We start from the raw sequence: 22,243 nt of genomic DNA, 5'->3' as shown, positions 1-22,243 counted from the left end.
TTAGTGAAGTTCGGTGGCAGGAGGAACAAGACTTCTGGTCAGGTGAATACAATGTTATAAATACAAAATCAAATAGTGATAATGCAGGAGTCAGTTTAATAATGAATAAAAAAAATAGCAGTGCGGGTAAGCTGCTACAAACAGCATAGTGAACGCATTATTGTGGCCAAGATAGACACGAAGCCCACGCCTACTACAGTATACAAGTTTATATGCCAACTAGCTCTGCAGATGACGAAGTAATTGAAGAAATGTATGATGAAATAAAAGAAATTATTCAGATAGTGAAGGGAGATGAAAATTTAATAGTCATGGGTGACTGGAATTCGGTAGTAGGAAAAGGGAGAGAAGGAAAAGTAGTAGGTGAATATGGATTGGGGCTAAGAAATGAAAGAGGAAGCCGCCTGATAGAATTTTGCACAGAGCACAACTTAATCATAGCTAACACTTGGTTCAAGAATTGTAAAAGAAGGTTGCATACATGGAAGAAGCTGGAGATACTGACAGGTTTCAGATAGATTACATAATGGAAAGACAGAGATTTAGGAACTAGGTTTTAAATTGTAAGACATTCCCAGGGGCAGATGTGGACTCTGATCACAATCAATTGGTTATGAACTGTAGATTAAAACTGAAGAAACTGCAAAAAGGTGGGAATTTAAGGAGATGGGACCTGGATAGACTGAAAGAACCAGAGATTGTACAGAGTTTCAGGGAGAGCATAAGGGAACAATTGACAGGAATGGGGGAAAGAAATACAGTAGAAGAAGAATGGATAGCTTTGAGAGATGAAGTAGTGAAGGCAGCAGAGGACCTAGTAGGTAAAAAGACGAGGTCTAGTAGAAATCCTTGGGTAACAGAAGAAACAGAAGAACAGAAGAATTCTCCTTGATGAAAGGAGAAAATATAAAAATGCAGTAAATGAAACAAGCAAAAAGGAATACAAACGTCTCAAAAACAAGATCGACAGGAATTGCAAAATGGCTAAGCAGGGATGGCTAGAGGACAAATGTAAGGATGTAGAGGGTTATCTCACTAGGGGTAAGATAGATACTGCCTACAGGAAAATTAAAGTGACCTTTGGAGAACAGAGAACCACTTGTATGAATATCAAGAGCTCAGATGGAAACCCAGTTCTAAGCAAAGAAGGGAAAACAGAAAGGTGGAGGGAGTATATAGAAGGCCTATACAAGGGCAATGTACTTGAAGACAATATTATGGAAAAGGAAGAGGATGTAGATGAAGATGAAATGGGAGATACGATACTGCGTGAAGAGTTTGACAGAGCACTGAAAGACCTGAGTCGAAACAAGGCCCCAGGAGTAGGCAACATTCCATTAGAACTACTTGACAGCCTTGGGAGAGCCATTCCTAACAAAACTCTACCATCTGGTGAGCAAGATGTATGAAACAGGCGAAATACCCTCAGACTTCAAGAAGAATATAATAATCCTGATCCTAAAGAAAGCAGGTGCTGACAGATCTGAAAATTACCGAACAATCAGTTTAATAAGTCATGGATGCAAAATACTAACGCTTATTCTCTAAGACGAATGGAAAAACTGGTAGAAGCTGACCTCGGGGAAGATCAGTTTGGGTTCTGTAGAAATGTTGGATTCCGTAGAAATGTTGGAACTCGTGAGGCAATACTGACCTTACGACTTATCTTAGAAGAAAGATTAAGGAAAGGCAAACCTACGTTTCTAGCATTTGTAGACTTAGAGAAAGCTTTTTACAATGTTGACTGGAATACTGTCTTTCTAATTCTGAAGGTGGCAGGGGTAAAATACAGGGAGCGAAAGGCTATTTACAATTTGTACAGAAACCAGATGACAGTTATAAAAGTCGAGGGGTATGAAAGGGAAGTAGTGGTTGGGAAGGGAGTGAGACAGGGTTGTAGCCTCTCCCCGATGTTATTCAATCTGTATATTGAGCAAGCAGTAAAGGAAACAAAAGAAAAATTCGGAGTAGGTATTAAAATCCATGGAGAAGAAATAAAAACTTTGAGGTTCGCCAATGACATTGTAATTCTGTCAGAGACAGCAAAGGACTTGGAAGAGCAGTTGAACGGAATGGACAGTGTCTTGAAAGAAGGATATAAGATGATCATCAACAAAAGCAAAACGAGGATAATGGAATGTAGTCGAATTAAGTGGGGTGATGCTGAGGGAATTAGGAAATGAGACACTTATAGTAGTAAAGGAGTTTTGTTATTTGGGGAGCAAAGTAACTGATGATGGTCGAAGTAGAGAGGATATAAAATGTAGACTGGCAATGGCAAGGAAAGTGTTTCTGAAGAAGAGAAATTTGTTAACATCGAGTATTGACTTAAGTGCCAGGAAGTCGTTTCTGGAAGTATGTGTATGGAGCGTAGCCACGTATGGAAGTGAAACATGGACGATAACTAGTTTGGACAAGAAGAGAATAGAAGCTTTCAAAATGTGGTGCTACAGAAAAATGCTGAAGATTAGATGGGTAGATCATATAACTAATGAGGAGGTACAAAATTGTTAAGGCTTTCGTGGCCACTTGTTGACAAACTGCCTATTGGCTTCTGTCTTGGGTTCTTCGGCCGACGTTCATCTAATGATTATTCTGACGTTAAGTCCTGGCAGGTCGACAGACACACAAACATACACACAAAATTCAAGCTTTCGCAACAAACTGTTTTCTCATCAGGAAAGAGGGAAGGAGAGGGAAAGACGAAAGGATGTGGGTTTTAAGGGAGAGGGTAAGGAGTCATTCCAATCCCGGGAGCAGAAAGACTTACCTTAGGGGGAAAAAAGGACAAGGAAGCTAACAATGAAGTGCTTCAAGCTAAGACATAGAAATTTTGAAGAAATGGAGCTTATACCTACCTACCTACCTTTACCTAAGACTAGGTTTTAAGATGCAACCAGTTTTCTGGCCTAGTTTTGAAGGAGAAAAAGTGTGTCTTACATGCTGCCAAGTACAATAATGTCTAACCTTTATGAATTTTTTTTTTTCACTGACACCCTCACACAAAATGATGAAACAAAAAAAGTTTGTCGCTTACATTTTGCCTGTTCATGCAGGAAAACTTCATCATAAGGAATTCTACTGGCAACACAGTGTGCAAACAGGATCCACTTATACCACTGAATGTACCTGCAAAATTACATCAGTGTATGACACGACGACACATCGTTCAAGAGTTGTGACATCATAATGATTGAGAGATTAGTGAAAAACTTTCTTTTGCTTAAAATGGAGTGCATATTCCCCAGACTACATTCATTAAGTGTTTTATAATGAGAGCACTTAGTGACATCAAACGAACTTTAAGCAAAATTTCAAATCTTTTCTAAGCTTTTCTCATTTACATGCTTAATGTCAGATATTTAACATATTAATCGTGTGTTGGAAGCTGTTTTTTACATGGAAATTAGATTCTTTAAAGAATTGGGGGTTTACTGGTTGCTTCTTAGACAGGAGGATTCATGCAATTACATTGTCATTCCCAATTTTGATGTTGAGCACCGTTGTTATCCTAACCGCTTCTCTTCATCACATTTATGTTTTCTTTGTTCATCCTTCACCTGTATTCTGTGACAGGTATAATTTCCGCTCCTCTTTTAAAATTTTCTCTCTATTCATTCATTACGTCTCAAGCGTAAATAGCAAATGTAATGTAATGTAATGTGATGTGATGTATGTACTGTTCCAGTGTGTCCAGTCACATTGAGTTTATATTATTGGAGAAAGTGCTTGGACTACAGGAAAATTATCTAAACTCAGATGGCTGAAATAGACTTATTTATATATTTATTTATCAAAGTCCAGTTTCTTGTGACAACAAAGGACTGAGTATATATAGAATAGCATTTATGTGAATTTTTGTGATGATCTATTTCCTTTCTTTCACTTTTCCTTCTATTCTGATCATTGAACTAAGTTTATGGTGTCTACCACTATTTATTTTTCCTTATCTTTAGTCCTACTTCCTTCTGTTGCTATTGCACTATTTAGGACTCTCAATGTATGTTACTCTATATGTAGCTTTCCTACAGCACCTTCTTCCTCACCCTGTCAGGTGTTCCTTAATTTTGATGAAAAGAGCCATAAGTTTTCATTATTTCAAACTATTTTGAATAATTTTGCAGTAATATTTATACCCACTGCTCTTATTCCTGTTAAGACAACTGGTAGTACTTCTGCAATACAACTATTAAAAATGTAAAAAAGTCACTATTAGTACTAAAAGCACCTTGATTTTTCTGCAGCAACTGCTGCTATTATGTTACTATACTAACACTAATCCTAATAATTCTACTATAGTTACTTATTTTGTCAATGGTAGGGTCACTGCCCTCGGATAATAATTGAATAGCAGATTGTTGTGTGTAGCTTCCCTGTTTCTCTTTACTGTAGTCTGAGATGGACACAGTTGTATGTATGCCCCGCCCCCTCCCCTCACACACACACACACACACACACACACACACACACACACACACACACAAAATTTACCTCTTGCAGAATGTATCTAGTTTTTATGTATGTTCCATATCATATCAGCCACACTGTCAAGTTTGGTAATGTTTTGCTACCTTTAGATAGCATGGAGACAGATCAGAGAGCATTGTTGATCTTTCAATGATTGTTGTTTCTCATTCTAGTTAGCGACATTTGGATCATCTCCTTTCACTCTTTCCAGTTGTGCTGGGCCAACAAATTGTATAGCTATGAACTTCATCTGAACAGGTCTTAGAAGACCCAACAATACTAACTGACCGCTGTGTCATCCTCAGCAGGTAGGCGCCACTGGATGTAGATAAGGAGGGTTATGTGGTCAGCACACTACTGTTGTTCGTTTTTGTGACCGGAGCCACTATTTCTCAGTCGAGTGGCTCCTCAGTTGGCCCCACAAGGGCTGAGTGCACCCTGCTTGCCAGTAGCGCTCAGCAGCACATATGGTCACCTGTGGGGTCCTGCCCACCTGTCTTATAGGGTGCCTAAAGATTGCATTCTTGGATAGCTATTCAACAATTCAAGCAAATCACATTAATAGTTTTTATTACGATAAAGAAGATTGATAATACTAAACTTTGAGTTTCCAATGGTGTTGCAAGCGATGGGTGACATGCAAACAGTCAATGTCTTTCGCCATAGACAGTGTCTATACAAGCAACGGATGACTAATAACTGCTATCGAAGCGCTCTCTGCTAGGTCAGGTTTAGTACTGTGCACCTGAGGCTGGCAGGAGTGCCACTTATATTCTCTTCTTGTGTAGGCCGCTCCTGTCGGGGCGTGGTCCTAGTCAGCGGGCAATTGGCTGACATCGTCTCTCAGCCTTCTCTGCTCTTGTGTTTTTCATCTTCATGCTGGCGCTTGTCCATATGCCAGAACATCGTGCATCAAAGTGCTAGCCAAGCCTGACAGTGCTTAATTCCAGTGATCTGACAGGCACCGATGTTACCACTGCGACAAGGCTGTTGGCCATATCAGTGCTATTCATCTGTAATACTTTGTGTACAGCAGGTATTGGCATTTGAAGGTTAGTGTACTAGCTTTGCTGTGTTGTAGCTTTACAGCGTATGAGTGAGGCCATTGTGTTTGGTAGTGAAGTGCACCTACTAACGGCAGATGGGAGATGGCAGAAGGTAGTCAACCATGTGAATGTTGTTAATCTGCTGTGAGAAAAGGTACATCTAATTTACACACTGGGTAATGATAATATAAATGGAGGGAAGGGTCGGTCGATGGGTTGTTTATATGCATTTACATGGTATGATAACACAAAAATGCTTGTGGTAATTAATCTTCAAACATAAAAGTAGCTTTCAGCTTATCTCAGGGAATGTTAAAAGAACATTATTTTTCTCAGTATATATATAAATGTCTAGTGGAGAACTTCGAAAGTAGCAGGTGTCTTTTTCACAGATGATGCTGTTACATGTAGAGAAATTGTATTGCTAGAAAATTAAACCAAAATGTAGGAAGACCTGCAGAGGACAGATGCTTGGTGCAGGGATTGTCACTTGACCCCTAATGTAAAAAGATGTAAAATATTGTGCATAAATAGGCAGAAAAAACCGCTATTGTGTCATTACACAATTGCCGAACAATCCCTGGAAGCAGTCACATTCATAAAACTCTAGGAGTATGCATACAGAGCAATTTAGGAGTATGCATACAGAGCAATTTAAAATGAAATGACCACATAAAACTAATTGCAGGTAAGGCAGGTGCCAGATTGAGATTCATCAGGAATCCTCAATAAATGTAGCCCATCAACAAAGGAGATAGATTACAAAACCCTCATTTGACCCGTATGTGAATACTGCTCGTCAATCTGGGAGGAATGCAGCTCAGGAAGGCACCTCTTGTTAACGGAACCACTACAAAATGGTGACACTGGATGCGGGTGTAAAATCTTGCTGCCCACGCATACTTAGGAAAAGGGCAGCAAATGACAGCTCAAGCCATGTGGTGTTGCACAGGATGAGCTCTTGATAGCATGGCTGGGTGGGGTTGCCTCATTGAAGTGGAAGAAGAGTCTGCTTGAGTGACGGTTTGGCATGTCATGTCCAGAAAGTGTGGCAGTCTAAGCTCTATCTCCAATGGAAGTGACCAGAGAGTGTGCTGGTGTGCTGTAGTTATACACTTGCTGGCAGTTGCTTTGCTGATCACAATTTGATCAGCACAGCCTGTCATCTGCTGCTACAGGTGGAGGCGAACGGAAGGAGTTGCCATGGCTTGTGGCATCTTTAACAATTCCCTCCATACATAACTGTTGTTTGCATTTCGCCCCCATCCTCAGATCTATATTTTGTTAACATCGGTTTTGATTGTGGTCAGCCTCCCCCCCCCCCCCTCTCCCCCCACCATATTATTGCTTGAATATAATCTTCCTTACCCTATTCTTTCAAGCATCCTGACTTCTGCCATCCTCCTCCATATCCTAACCAGTGTATTCTTTTGAAATTCCATAAATTTTTACTACACATTTTCCTTGTATAAATTGCTTTAATTCAATACTACACCAGCACACAGTACATTAAAATAGGGCAGTATATGTCTTAAAAACACACTTTTATTCCTGACCCCAAATAGTCATAAGAGAGTTTTGTTTATGCCACGATATGTTGGGTCTTTCACCAATCTTTAGTTTATATTTTCACCAATACAAAATTTTTGTTGACTGAATTTCGAGCACTGCAAGTGGCTTCATTCTGTTGCTTGTAGCTCCCTTTTTTGCTTTTGTGTGATGGCTAACTCACACACTTTTAGTTTCACTGATACAGTTCAGTGATTGAGAAATACTATTATCTTGAGTAAATTAATGTAGTCATCAAATGGAAAATGGGCTGGACTGATTCTCCACGGCGTTTGTGAGCAAGCCTTCTGGGCACAATTAAGTGACAGCCTGAACTCGGGTGTGACAGTGAGATGCTGGGAAGCCAGTGACGTACATTAGGCACTATTCGACTACAGTGACGTTACTGTTGATACCACTTCCTGTACATCTTCCAGCGTACTTACATTTTTTTATGCTTCTGTATGTAGCTAGAGCATATTGTTAATTATCATAATGTGTTTCAGGTTAGTACTGAGCAAGAGTAAGGGCTTCCGCGGCAACCGTCCGCTTACTCGCTTGCACGTCCATACGTTAGCTTATCAGGCAGTGATGACTGTGAAGGGCTCGCCATGGCGCAACACGATGGCAGCAGCCGCCAAGGCATCACTGACGGCTCACCGTCACGTCTGTGCCTCCGAAGAGGTGAGTGGAGAACAGTACAGAGATGACAAACCGAAAGATCGAGTTGTTACCAGAAGTTCAGAATTGAGTTTTTTTGTTTATTGTGTTTATACTGGGTGATCAAAAAGTCAGTATAAATTTGAAAACTGAATAAATCACGGAATAATGTAGATAGAGAGGTACAAATTGACACACATGCTTGGAATGACATGGGGTTTTATTAGAACCAAAAAAATACAAAAGTTCAAAAAATGTCCGACAGATGGCACTTCATCTGATCAGAATAGCAATAATTAGCATAACAAAGTAAGACAAAGCAAAGATGATGATCTTTACAGGAAATGTACAATATGTCCACCATCATTCCTCAACAATAGCTGTAGTCGAGGAATAATGTTGTGAACAGCACTGTAAAGCAAGTCCGGAGTTATGGTGAGGCATTGGCGTTGGATGTTGTCTTTCAGCATCCCTAGAGACGTCGGTCGATCACGATACACTTGCAACTTCAGGTAATCCCAAAGCCAGTAATCGCCCGGACTGAGGTCTGGGGACCTGGCAGGCCAAGCATGATGAAAGTGGCGGCTGAGCACACGATCATCACCAAATGACGCGCGTAAGAGATCTTCCACGCATCTAGCAATACTCTTTTGTTCTAATAAAACCTCATGTCATTCCAAGCATGTGTGTCAATTTTTACGTCCCTAACTACATTATTCCGTGGTTTATTAAGTTTTCAATTTTATATTGACTTTTTGATCACCCTGTGTATTAAGAACAATATAAGGGAAAAAGTGTACTATTGTGGCCTCTATTGAATGATGGCTGCTAGCTCTGCTTGTGATCTTGGTCACACACTAATAAACAAAAGAGGCAAAGTTATGACGCATTAGGTGAATTTCTATGTATTGTCAGTGTAACTGTATAAAATGTGGCAGCTTGCTTAAAAATACCATGAAAAGTATTGCCCATGTGAAAGAGAGCAACAATAATGTGGGCAGCTAAAGCTCAGTAATTTTAACAGCATGCTGAAAATGAGGGAGAGGATCGTATATTAAGCATACACTGTAGGCATTCCCAGCCATGTTTATTCATTTAAAATTTGTGAACTTAGAGGCCATGGTTGATTTATAAGATGATTCCCACACATTTCTTCTCTCACTGCAGGAGACAATTATGGAAGTTAAAAGGAAGCTATGACAAGGCTCAAGCCTCCCCCCCCCCCTGCTCCCTCCCTCCCTCCCCCAGATTTATAAAGATGTATAGGAGGCAGCACCATCCATGACTTGATGTCAAGTGTTTGATTATCTCTGGCAGGTGTCGTCATTCTCAATTAAAATGTATTTTGTGAAATTTAACTCTCTGTATATTTCTGTTAAAATTATTATGGTATTTGTAAATCTCGATGACCTGTGTATACGTATGCATAAGATAATGCATTTAATTTGCTAAAATTTGCTGAATTTTGTTTTATGGTTTCCATCTAAGAAAGTGTGTTCTTTTAAGGCAGCTTTGTCTGTCTGTCACAGATGACAGTTCCATTTGTGTTCAGCTAAATGGGTGTTAACACTTCATTTCATGGTAGTGTTGTGTATTTGCCCACAACTACATAGAATTTTACCTACTGCAGGTGTTCCTAATGTATGCAGTACATCTTTTGCCATTCTGAAGCCAACATTTTATCGATGCCTCCATAGCCTTGGTAATAAAAGAGAGGAAAATTTCGCCGGTTGGTGGCCATTGTTCCTCATTAGTACTGGCTTTCTTTCTTATTGGGTGGAGTGCTTAATCCACTTCCTTAATGGAGCAACGATTTTTTAAAGCCAGCAGTAAGTGAATCAGCCCATCTGTATTTCCTTTTATTGAATTACAGATTCCAACGGAAAAGCATTGCCAAGTGTGTGTTTGAAACAATCTTTAGACCCACCAAGCAAAAAAAGGAATTCTTAAAAACAGCAAAAGATGTTCGACATCCACTAGCAACACCTGGAGTATATAAAATTCCGTGGGAAACATACCAAAGTGTTAATGCCCGCTTAGCCAAACACAAAAGTAACTGCCGACTGGGTCATACAAATCGGCCATAGTGGAACATGCTTTCTGAGAGGGAAAACTATGAGGACTAGTATTTTAGCAGAGACAACACTTTACTATGTGTGCATGTATAGAGGGACCTTAGGTGCCAACTTCGTACCAACAGAATAATGACCAATTACCTTTAATTGAGCACAGTGGCACCAGTCAGTGATAATCACATATGTGGCATCGTGACAAATGGTGGTGCCCTTTATACATCTGTATAAATTCAAGGGGTCCCTTGAGCCTTCTATGCAGTTACCCCTTTTACATCTGAAGATGTGTCATACAGTCTGAGACAAAATGTTTGGGAATACTTTTATATACTGACCACGGCTTCTCAGCACAGAAGCCTTAACTGAAATAAACTGTATGGCTGTTCGTTTTTACACACCCCTAGTGCAATTCCTGAAAAACACCAAATTGTATGATGCTTTCTGGAAAAATTCTAGTTAAAAAAAAAAAAAAAATTGTGTAGAAAATCTTATTTTGACTAAAGAGTTGAAACTGCTTTTATTACTAAGGAACATGCTGTGTGTTGGATCATTACTACTTTCTGTCTTGAACAGTCTCCCTACACTGTGAGAAATAAAAATTTATAAAAAATGAACTCGGCACTTATGAATGACCAGTTTATGTGCCACAGAGGTGTCATTATACTGTATCAGCATATATCACATACAATGTCGGGCACAAGAGAATGAATGTGCTCATGCAGATGTGTTTACATTGTAATTATTTTCAATTAGCGACAGTCACAGCGCAAGATTCATTCGATTTCAAACACGTCTGCCTTTATTGCCTCCCATTACTCAGACATTCCTACGTGTCATTTCCTGCGAGGTTGCACAGGTGCTCCACTGATTTTACTTTCTAGCATAGCTGAAGAACACATTCATAGTAAACTGAAACTTAAAGAAAATCTGTTACAGTGTGAGGACATTGCTCAAGATGGCAAGCTTGTTAGTAAAGCAAATGGTCTCATTTCTTTTATTCAGGTGGAGCTATCTATCTGAGAATATTTTCTGCTGGGTGGACACCACAGCTTCGATAATTTAAAGAAAGACATTGTTGCACCTTGCTGTAGTTTAAAACACTTTTCAAGTGCATAAAAAAATATAACGCACCATAATTAAGAGAGAAAGACACACGAAAGCCGCACAATTGTACTGAATGTAATGTTATGCAGGTGTAGTAATGTCCTATTACAGAAGCAAATACATCATCCTCCTACGGTCATACGAAAATTACGTGTCGTGTGTATTTGTGCATAGCACAGTTGTTGACGTTCATCCTATATAAAATATAAGTTGCTAAAATAATAGTGGTTACGAGAACAGTAACATTTGATAGTTCACTATAGAAATAGCCAAAGTTTCCAGATTCACTTTTTATTTGATTGACGACTAGTTTCGAGTTACCTGATTCCATTTTTAAATCATCCTGTGAGACGGTGAGTTAAAATTACAATTCATCCAATGAACTGGCACAAAAATGCATATAACAAAATAAAGAACATATCATATCAGGATATACCTACTAGACAGACAAAACTATTTTCCGAAATAGCATATAAACAATGTCAAGATTATACAATAGCATATAAACAATGTCAAGATTATACATAACCAAGGCAAGTTTAAGGGAAGTGCTTATGGTGAAACTGGTCAAAAAGTAACATTTTCCGATTATTATCTCTTAATAATATTTGATATCTCCTGAATAATTTGAGGCATCATTTGTCGATTAATTCTAGTTGGAAGCATCGTTTTTATTATGTCAATGTCAATAGTGCAAGTGTAAAAAGATTCAGTCGTTCTGCACTGACTTCTTTAAGTACGTCTCTCTCCAGAACTATTCAATCTAGAAGCCTGTGGTTTTCAGCTATTTGCTACTTGAATTCATGTTAATGTTCGTGTTAAGAGGTTGGATGCAGTGTGTAAACAGAAATAGTGGTATTGCATATGCATTTTGTGGAGACTCTAAATGGTAAAGAACGACTTAACAGACAAAACCATTGGTGAACTCCAGCAGTATTATGGAATGGCAATAAGAAACAATACACATGGTTCATAAGGGATTAAAAGAGCAGTGTGGACTACATTCTTCCACAAATTATCCACTGATTATACACCTATAAATGGTGTATAAGGGACAACCAACGAGAAATACACAGGAATATATTGCACAAACTATGCTTGGGTTAAAGAATGGGGTAGGGGGTGGAGGACAGAAGGGTGTGTAAAAATGATTTATATAAAAGAGGGAAAATGGTTGGGATTCAAGACTTATGAAGAGTGCTGTGGCCTTCTCCACCAGACATCACGGCGCCTAGAGTATCAGCAACCAAACTGACAGCCTGCAGCTGTGGGTTTCCCACTTCGCAGGCACACTGAAGCACTACACAACCGACAGGCAATATTGATGAACGGCCACAACAACAACAACACCACAGCAAAGACACCAGCGGCCACCAGGGGCCACTACCGGCCCACATAAACATAAGGAAGAGGTCAAACCAAGTGACCGAAAATAGTTCCGAGGTACTTATCCGCCGAAGCGCTATAAAGGCCGGCTCTCAGCCGCACATCGGCAGTTCATCGACCGCCAGCAGACGCGGATAGCTGCCGCCCTGGCAGCCCGGCTTGGATCTTCTCACTGATCTCTGGATTAGGCTTGGTATATCGGAGAAGTCTCTGGTGGAGACTAGTAGGAAATTATTTCAGTTGTTTTCTATATTATTCTTGTATGTAGTTGTGATTTGATGGTGGATCACTGTTTTGTGTTGGTGTTATACTTGGAGAAGTTGTTTTGGTTAATTGAACAGTCCAATAAATTGTTTTCGGACTTTGATCTTTAGTTTCTTCTGCTTATGCAGACATATCAAAGAGTAGGTCACTACAAACCTGACGGAAAAGGCGACGGGGATGGCAGAAGGGAGGGGGAGTAATGAATTAATTGTAGGCAAAGGAGTTCACTATGAACATTGTCGTCCCCTTTTACAAGTTCTTCCATTCCTCACCTCTCCCTTTTAGGTGCCTGATATTCATACTTTACTGTTTGGTCATACAACTATGTCAATTTGATATATGCTTTTATGGGCCCCAACATTTGCTACAGTGTAAGAGACAACATAGCATTTTAATTTCTGTCTTCACTAATGAAGTGTTCTTTAAAAGGGATTTTTATATTTACACATTCTGTTCGGTTTGTTTCTGGTTAAGTATTTATTTACAAGTTCGAAAGGTGATGGTGATTTTTTGATCTCATACTATTCGATTTTTTCCTTGTTACTTTATGGTTTACAGTGAATCATGATATGTGTCACTATAGCATATGACTTTTTTTTGTGTATACTGTGAGTGGTGCTGTAGCTATTTACTTTTTATTGATTTTAATGCCCTGTTTTCGGACAAAAATTAAACAGCTTAAGTGTGGTACTTGACTTGCACTTTTATTGTATTAATTGCTTTATTCTTGATGTTTGCTAGTTGTAATAAAGACATTCTCTTAAACCTTGATGGTGCACTCCTTGTGGCAGTGGAGGAAGTAGACTGTCAGTTAAATGCTTATTCTGTCACTATTCATGGTTAAACTTGCTGTGGTTATATGTATATGTGTAATCTTGACATTTAAAAATTTTTTCATAATGCGGGGCCACAGTCATAATATATATTTTTTAAAGTCAGTACTGCCATTAGACTGTTGTTTATTTGCAGTGTTACATTTACACTGTGTAAGTGTAAATGTAACACTGCAAATAAGCAGCAGTCCAATTGCAGTACTGACTTTAAAGTAATCTTAACATGCTTTATATGCCTTTTGGAAAATACTGTTTTGTCTGTCTGATTCGTATATGTTGCTACAATACAATGTGTCTTGTTACATGCACTAAATAATTTTTGTAACATCTTATTGGATAAATTATAATTTTAACTTTCCATCTTGCAGGATGATTTGAAAACTGGTTCAGGTTACGTGAAACTAGTCATCAATAACATAAAAAGTGAATCTTGATACTTTGACTGTTTCTAAATCAAACGGGCTAACACCCGTTCCTGTCGTGCAATTGATCTAGCATGCTGCAAACCCATAAACAATAGCTTTACCAAACTATTGAAACATCACATCTAACACCTAACAAGAAGGTGACAAACCTTGTGATGCATAGGTACATATAACACCTACATACACCTGTTTATGGAACTGATACACAAGTATGAATTTTTGCAGAAAAATTGTGACTGTCAGTCAGAGAGTGAAAATACAGAGGTTCTTACAGTACTACCATTGCACCATTTCAAAGTACATCTTGTGTCACTGAGCGAGGTGGCGCAGTGGCTAGCACACTGGACTCGCATACGGTTCAATCCTGCGTCTGGCCATCCTGATTTAGGTTTTCCATGATTTCCCTAAATCGCTCCAGGCAAATGCCGGGATGGTTCCTTTGAAAGGGCACGGCCGACTTCCTTCTCTGTCCTTCCCTAATCCAATGAGACCGATGACCTCGCTGTCTAGTCTCCTCCCCCAAACAACCCAACCCAACATCTTGTGACTTATTCTAGTAGTATCGCACATAAGCACTGGTACAGAAACCATTTCGTACAAATGTCAGAACATGAATGTTGATACCATGTGTATTCATTACAATTATAGTAAGTTGTATATATAACATCGTATCTCAAAACTGATGGCTTGCTTGGTACATAATATTGAGGTATAGATGAACTTATAAAGATGCCTGAGTGTAAAACAAAGTGTTAGTGAATACATCAAAAGAAACCTGATAATGACAATTCATTACATCATTGTAGCAGAATGAACATAAGAAATTGGGTGCAGGTAAAACATTATTTATTAATTCATTGTAAATAACACAGGGTGTCCCACTCATATCTCCCTGATTTCAAAGACCCAGGAAAAAGAAAAAAACCACAATAGATATGACAATGAAAAATGCATCACATTTTAGAGCATCTCAAAGAACTTATTTATTTATCATCAATACACCTCCATATGTGAACCATTTGTAGCACGAAGAATATCCAGTCTATATTCAATTTCTTGCCAAGTTCTTTGTAACATTTCCTCTTTTATCTGTGCAATCGCATTAGTGATATGACGTCACAACGTAGGAATATCATCCTATTTGCGTATGTGCGGTCTTTCACAAATCCCCACATGAAGAAATCAAGCGACATAATATCGGGTGAATGTGGTGGCCAGGCAATGGGTCCTCCAAGTCTGATCCGATTGGGAAATTTCCTATCCAGGAACTTGCAAACAGCCATTGACCAATGCGACGGAGCTCCATCTTGTTGAAAAATGATGTTGGTTTGCAAGTCTTGTATCTGAGGATACACAAACTACTCCAACATGTCCAGATACACTGACCAATTCACTTTTTGTTCAGCAAAGTAGAACAGTCCTGTCGTGTATTAGCCTGCACCAGATGTTTAGGTTAGGGCTATCACGAACATGTTCAGTGACAACGTATGGATTTTGCGAACCACAAATCCGAACATTATGCCTATTAACCCTTCCTGATAGATTAAAGGTTGCCTCATCTGAGAATAAACATCTTTCCAGGTAGCTGGCATCCATATCTATACGCTGCAGCCTATCCACAGCAAATTGTTGTCGGCGTGGTTTGTCGTTTGGTGTCAGATGTTGCAGAATTTGCACTTTGTAAGCACACATATGAAGACACTGGTGAACTACACAATGCAATGTTGATCGAGGTACATCAAGTTGCCTAGATGCTTGACGGGTTGACTTAAGTGGGCTTCTGAGAAACGTTTGTCAGATGTCATCCACTGTCTCTTCTGAAACTCCGTAATGTGCACTGCCAGAATGTTTCAGAACACTTCCTGTTGCCAGAAAGTTCCTGTGCCATTGCTTAATTGTTTTCACATCAGGTGGATCACATTCATACACACGGCGATAATTTCTTTACACAGTAATCAGTGATTTTGTTTCTGCAAACCACACCACTGCTTGCGCGCGCTGCTGTGGAGTTGCCATTTTCACTTCATGCAAACTTGCTGCACTCTGGCAACGATACTTAGCACTTCTAATGTGGGAATAAAAATTCTTTGAGATGCTCTACAATGTGGTGCATTTTTCGTTATTGTATCTACTGTAGTTTTTCTCTTCTGGGTCCTTGAAATCAGGGAGGTTTGATTGGGACACCCTGTAGTGTGGCAGTGCTGAAAACAAACATTTTACTGCTGTCATCCATAATGCACAAATATTTTCATGTTATATCCCCCTGTCTCCCATGTAACTTATGATAAGACATTAAGTGAACTTTGAAATAGTGTATTGATAGTACTGTAAGATCCTTTTAATTTTCGCTCTGTGATTGACGTTACAGTTTTCCTGTGCACAGAGATGTGTGTGTCAGTTTCATAAACAAGTGTGTATGTATGGGTGTGATTTGTAGCTATGCATCACAAGGTTTGTCTTCTTGTTGTTACTGGTTCTGTGGGAAATTGTAAAGTGTGGTAATGCTATTGTGCTCACAACGACAATCTTTTCATGCAGTTATATTTTAGATGATGATTATTGATAACTATACTGTGTACAAATACACACGTCATGCAATTTTTGTATGACGAGACAAGAATGGTTATCTACATCTGTAGATACACCATCAGGTAATTATAGTGTTTGTGTAACACACTATCCAGTGTAGTTGCATGGCTTTTATGTAGTAACTTCGTTTTCATTATGGTGTGTTATGTATCTGAAAATGGGTGATGCCTGGAGCTGGTAGTGATGAATGAAATATTTTAAAATACTTATATCTGAGGATATTTTAAAATACTTATGTCTCAATTTACCAAACATGGAAGTTGGACAGACACATAGAAAAGAAGTAATGTTCTGTAGATTCCAAACAAAGTCCTTCTTTAGACCTAATAAGCACACACACGGCCAATTTTGTATCCTGATTCTGGCAGTCGGTGACCTTGACTGTAGGGGATGGCGAGGAAATGGAAGTTGGGTAGAACACAGAAGTGGAGGAAACGAGGAAACAGCATAGGGTAGAGAGGCGAGTTTCAATGTAGTGTCTAAGGTGGTGTTGAAATTAACTGAGGATACGAGAGTTTGGTGTGGGAGCAAGACGGTGGAAGGGGGGGGGGGGGGGGGATGATGGTGGTTTAGTGTCAGTAACTGTCATTAGCAGTGTTATGTGAATAATAGGTATATGGCTGTGTATGAGGAGCAGCTCCTCTCTTTGCAGTTCATAAAGAGTGGAGAGTGTTGTGAGTATCCAAATTCTGTAGGAGTCAAACATGTTACGGTGTGTACCATGCACTGCGATCGGCTGGTCAAGCATGTGTTTAGCCACAATTTGCAAATTACTAGGTTAATGTTTTGCTATACCCCACATACGACACTGTACAGCGCTTGCAGCAAAGTTTGTGTGTGCTGTGATTGTGTGTTAGCCATGAAAGACTTTGAATGTTAAGCAACTTTTTGTCATTTCTTCGTGTCTATTTGCTACTCAGTGCCTCACCCAAGTATCCCTATTTACATATTGAAACTGTTTACTTGGCATTTGGTTGGTGGCAATAACATAATTCATTTGCGATTTACATGATAGCCTGACTCAAAAACTGACTTCCACTACTCCAGCTACAGCAAATATTATTATAATACAACAAAATATGCTTCATCCAATCAGAACAACATTTCAAACTCCCAAATAATAATCATTATAATATACAAAAATAGAACCGAGACCCATCATACATCACCAACTACCCAGAAACTCCTTAATTTTTTATATATCTCTACCTTGTATTACTATTTCCCTTGGAAGAGACATAAAAATAGTAAGTAGGGTTATTGCATACAATAAACTGCTGGTCATGAACTTTAAAATCATTAACTGTTAAACTTCAAATTATCAGTGATTTTCAGGAAATTCATTTAGTCATAATAAAATGAGAAATTTTCTCTGTTAGCTAAAGAAGTAAGAAATGTTAGCAACATGTTTGGAACATCCACAGTTCATTTATACAGACTGGAGAAAAATTGTGTCATGAAATTTTAACCCTGGATAGCTGATGCCAATAGGAACCAAAATTGCTAATGTTGTGTAGGTCGACAAAGCACAATTTTTAAACTACAGAAACTTGGCGCCACACGCTCCAGTTGGCTGCGGTATTGCCCTGTTGTTGGATGCTCTGGACAACGCATGACCGCAAGTACTTTGCCTGCCGGAGATTGCAATGTATCCGCATGCTCGGTGGTAGCGCACTAGCCTTCCGCTCTGGGGGTAAATTCGCCAGGGTCCCGACACATCCATTGTAGTTTCATGTTAAGACATACTGGGAACAAACCTGTCAACAGCTGTTAGTTCACATACAGAAAGTCTTTTACAAATTGTGTCGGTCCTGAAAAGGGCGTATTTTTGTAGCTAGGACTTTGTTTACTTAGAGCAGGTGCTGGAACTGGCGACTCTCTGATGCTACACAAGCTTGGTAATGTCGAACGGTGTTTAGCTGAACTCTTTCAAGGATTCCTGGCATTGCCTTGATGTAATTGGTGGCATGTCGAATGCGATCCATTGATTCATCTTTGTATCTACGTGGTTTGTGTCCGGGTGGGTGAACTAGAACATTGAAGAATCCCCACAGGAAAAAGTCTAGTGGTGTGAGGTCTGATGTTCACGGTGGCCATGTCCTACGAGCAACTCTGCTAATTACCCAGCTGCTGAACGGTTAATTTAAATATCTGTGCACAGCATGACTGTTACGTGCGGGCGCCCCATCATGCTGCAACCACACACGTAGCCGTATGTCCAGGGGAACACCTTCCACCAGACCGGGTAGAGTTTCTTGCAAAAACTGAAGGTAATTTGTCCCATTAAGTTGAGGAGGTAGATGGACTGGCCCAGTCAGATGGTCACCCACAATGCCTGTCCAAAAGTTGAGCAGACATCGTTCTTGACGTCTGTGTACATACATCACATGAGGATTTCCCTATGCCCAGTACTGAATGTTTCGAGTGTTGTAAAGGCCATCCCAATGGAAAGTGCACTCGTGGGTAAACAACACAAAATAGCGGGGAAGTCAGGAACTCATGCAATGTGTTGCAGAAACCACCAGCAGAATCCTAGCCTGTGTTCATAGTCTGTCACAGGATTTAGGTCTTCGCCAGGGTGGAAGGTAAATGGATGCTGGCCAATGAGTGACACCCCCCCGCCCCCCCCCCCCCCCCCCCCCATGTCGTGTCCAACCACTCGAGTACTTGTTGTAAGTGCTTTTTTGAAGAGCTCAATAACAGTCATTTCAAATGCAGCGTCCCATCGTGTTCGGGGTCTTCCAGCATCACGATGATATCCCGCTAACGAGCCTGTTTCACCAAGTTGCCGGGGAATTGCTGTAAACGTTTGCTGGTGTGGTTGGCGTCTTGCTGGGTACCGTTCGTCATACAACCGTCGAGCTTCATGCCCATTACCATTGGCTAGTCCATAAACAAAAATCATATCTTGTTTTTTAAACGAATACTGTGCCATCATGCTTACTGCGTGACTAAATTGCAGATGACGTGTGTGTGCTTTGAAGCGAAGCTTACGTGTGGATGCCTCTGATGTGAGGTTCAAACAAACAGCAAGACCTATTCGAGACATGTTCATATCACATTGGGGCAGTGTCGGGGTGAGGGACAGAATGAGATTTTCACTCTGCCGCGGAGTGTGCGCTGATATAAAACTTCCTGGCAGATTAAAACTGTGTGCCCGACCGAGACTCGAACTCGGGACCTTTGCCTTTCGCGGGCAAGTGCTCTACTATCTGAGCTACCGAAGCACGACTCACGCCCGGTTCGCAGGAGAGCTTGTGTAAAGTTTGGAAGGTAGGAGACGAGGTACTGGCAGAAGTAAAGCTGTGAGTACCGGGCGTGAGTCGTGCTTCGGTAGCTCAGATGGTAGAGCACTTGCCTGCGAAACCCGAGTTCGAGTCTCAGTCGGGCGCACAGTTTTCATCTGCGGGGTGAGGGACGTTTGTATGTGTGAAGCGACAACAATAGCGCTGCCCATCAACCGACAGACAGCAACAGGGCAATCTCACAGCCAATCAGAGCGCGTGATGCCAAGTTTCCGTAGGTTAAAAATGGTGTATTGTCGACCTACACAGCATTAGTAATTTTGGTTCTTACTGGCCTCAACTACCCAGGGTTAAAATTTTGTGACACAATTTTTCTCCACCCTGTATAAAAATAAATGGTAACAATCTACATAACAACCTTTTTTCAGTTTTCTGTTGGTGGTGACCTGTTTCTGTTTTAACCATCATCTGACCATAATTAATCTACATAGAAGGCAGTACTCACAGCTGCTGTATGCTCCCAAACTGTAGCTGTCACCATCAGGCATTACTCGTGAATCTGTCAAAATTGTAACAACTGAAATCAGTTGGCATTAATAGAATTGGGGGGGGGGGGGGAATGTTATTTAGCCCGTTACTCTTATTTTTAAAGAAATGAGACTTAAGTTCAATCAACTGGTAGTGATGAAGATGGGTGACGTACATTTTATTCATATTCCCCATAAAAAGTAAATGAATTGGTAATAACTGGAATGGGAGGGGGACAGATGTCGACACCTTTTTTGAAAAATGAAAATCTATTCTCATTTGATTTATTAGTATTGTTAGGTATGGAGATCACTTGCTTAAACCAATTATTTATACTCGTGTTTAACTGGAAACTAAATGTCAGAATTTAAGACTTTGCTCAGAGGTCGACCTGTGGAAACTTTACATCATAGCATATGACCTTCATCAGGGACATTGTTTTCCATTTGAAAAGGTGTTATGCAGGCGTGCCACCCCAGTATTTGTGTACTCGAGAGGTGTGGTGTTTGGAAGACGTTGACTAAATCATTTGTACAGCATTCCGTGTTTGAATATATTATAAGGGCTGTGAGTGACTGAACAGAAGTGCACTGTCGTCTGAACTTGGACATGTTGACCTGACATTTTTTGTGCACATTTGTGTGATTGCAGGTGGACATTGGTAAAGCTATGCTGATAATGGATGAGAGCTTTTCGACGTCTGTGGCCCCGGGCAGTCGGCGCGTTCCTCTGGACGTGGAGAAACCTGTGTCGTGTTGGGAGGAGGTGTTGGGGGAGGATGATGTCAGCCGGGATGATCTGCCAGTGCCTCCTGTGCCTGTCGAGATTTGCGTTGCGCCCGTCCTGGTCTGTACCCGTGCCCACCAGACTGCTGGAGGTGGTGACAACATCTCGTCTGCTGGTCTCGTCCTCCAGATTTGACATGCCTGGGGAAGTTGTTGTACGCGTTCGAAGGTTAAAGTTCCCTTTTTTGTTACCATGTAATACACGCTGTAAAAGCTGCCGAGATGAAATGATTGGTTGTAAATAAATGTCACTTTCTGTAGTTCAGAACTAAGACTAATATCCTTAGCAAAATTTTGTCTGTTTTGTTCTTCACAAATTTGAATTTCTCCTTGCTTTATTGTATTCCTGTGCACTCACGCTCTAGGTCAACAAACGGATTTCAAATGTTGTACATTAATAAATTAAGAGACTTAACTGCTGACCAGTACTTACCTACAGGGAGAGGAATGTTTAGGACTACCAATACATGGCCATGAAAGTAAAATTTATTACACTATTTTTAATTTTTGGAACTATTACTCCCCTTCTCAGGAAGGGGTGAGGGATACGGTCGGCAAGACCGAGAAACGAAGGGAAGGTCGCTCAGGGTGAGAGGGGCCCACCTGCATTGAGGAGGAGGGTGATATACGTCCACCAACCTCTCTTTTTCTCCTTCATGAGGAAGGAACTTGTAGTTACAGAAACTGAGACTGAATCATCAGTTTTGCTTTCATATGCATGCATCAGCAGGATTAAACATTTCCCCTAATTGAGGTATATACTACTCAGCAATTCTGGCTCATAATTTATCAGTGTTCTCAGCTGAATTTTCCTTTTGTATGAAATATTGTACATCAAAAGTTAAGAGAGACAGTAGTAACACTGATTTATTTGGAGATGTTGGCTCTGTTTGTTAAGGGGAGAGATGCGCTGTGTAGTACATTTCTAACTTTCCAGTTCTGATGTGTTTTGGGACAACTATGAGAGATATTTCTGAACTTACAAAAAAGACTGATTACTATTATTTTTATGGAGTACATTAACACATACTTGTCATTTAATATCTTTGGTGTGTGTGTGTGTGTGTGTGTGTGCGTGTGTGTGTGTGTGTGTGTGTGTGTGTGTGTGTGCGCGCGTGTGCGTGCGTGCGCGCGTGCACTCGCGCGCAAGAGAGAGAGGTAGAGGGGGGGGGGGGGGGACTGCCAGTGACATGTAACCCATTTCCCACAGAATTTCATTCCAATGTTCAGACATAAAGTTGGTTTCTTTTGTGGTTAATTGCTGGTAATGGTGTGTTGTGTTACGTGTCCC

At 40.3% G+C, this 22,243-nt stretch overlaps 1 protein-coding gene across 2 annotated transcripts in view; it reads left to right on the top strand.

The window, feature by feature from the left end:
• Positions 1-22,032, top strand: part of LOC126210646 (ADP-dependent glucokinase) — an 83,623-nt gene extending 61,591 nt beyond the window's left edge. Inside the window, exons 7-8 of one of the 2 annotated variants that reach the window (XM_049939970.1) lie at positions 7,568-7,745; positions 20,819-22,032. In XM_049939970.1, coding sequence (XP_049795927.1) covers positions 7,568-7,745; positions 20,819-21,088 — 448 coding nt within the window. In that variant the 3' untranslated portion in view covers positions 21,089-22,032. The remainder of the gene's footprint in view (positions 1-7,567; positions 7,746-20,818) is intronic. The other variant, XM_049939971.1, reaches the window with a different exon arrangement.
• Positions 22,033-22,243: the final 211 nt, after the last annotated feature.

The sequence above is a fragment of the Schistocerca nitens genome, chromosome 10 (genome assembly GCF_023898315.1).
Source record: "Schistocerca nitens isolate TAMUIC-IGC-003100 chromosome 10, iqSchNite1.1, whole genome shotgun sequence".
Lineage (NCBI taxonomy): Eukaryota > Metazoa > Arthropoda > Insecta > Orthoptera > Acrididae > Schistocerca > Schistocerca nitens.
The sequence above is the reverse complement of the archived record's forward strand: the minus strand, read 5'-3'. Positions and strand labels throughout refer to the sequence as shown.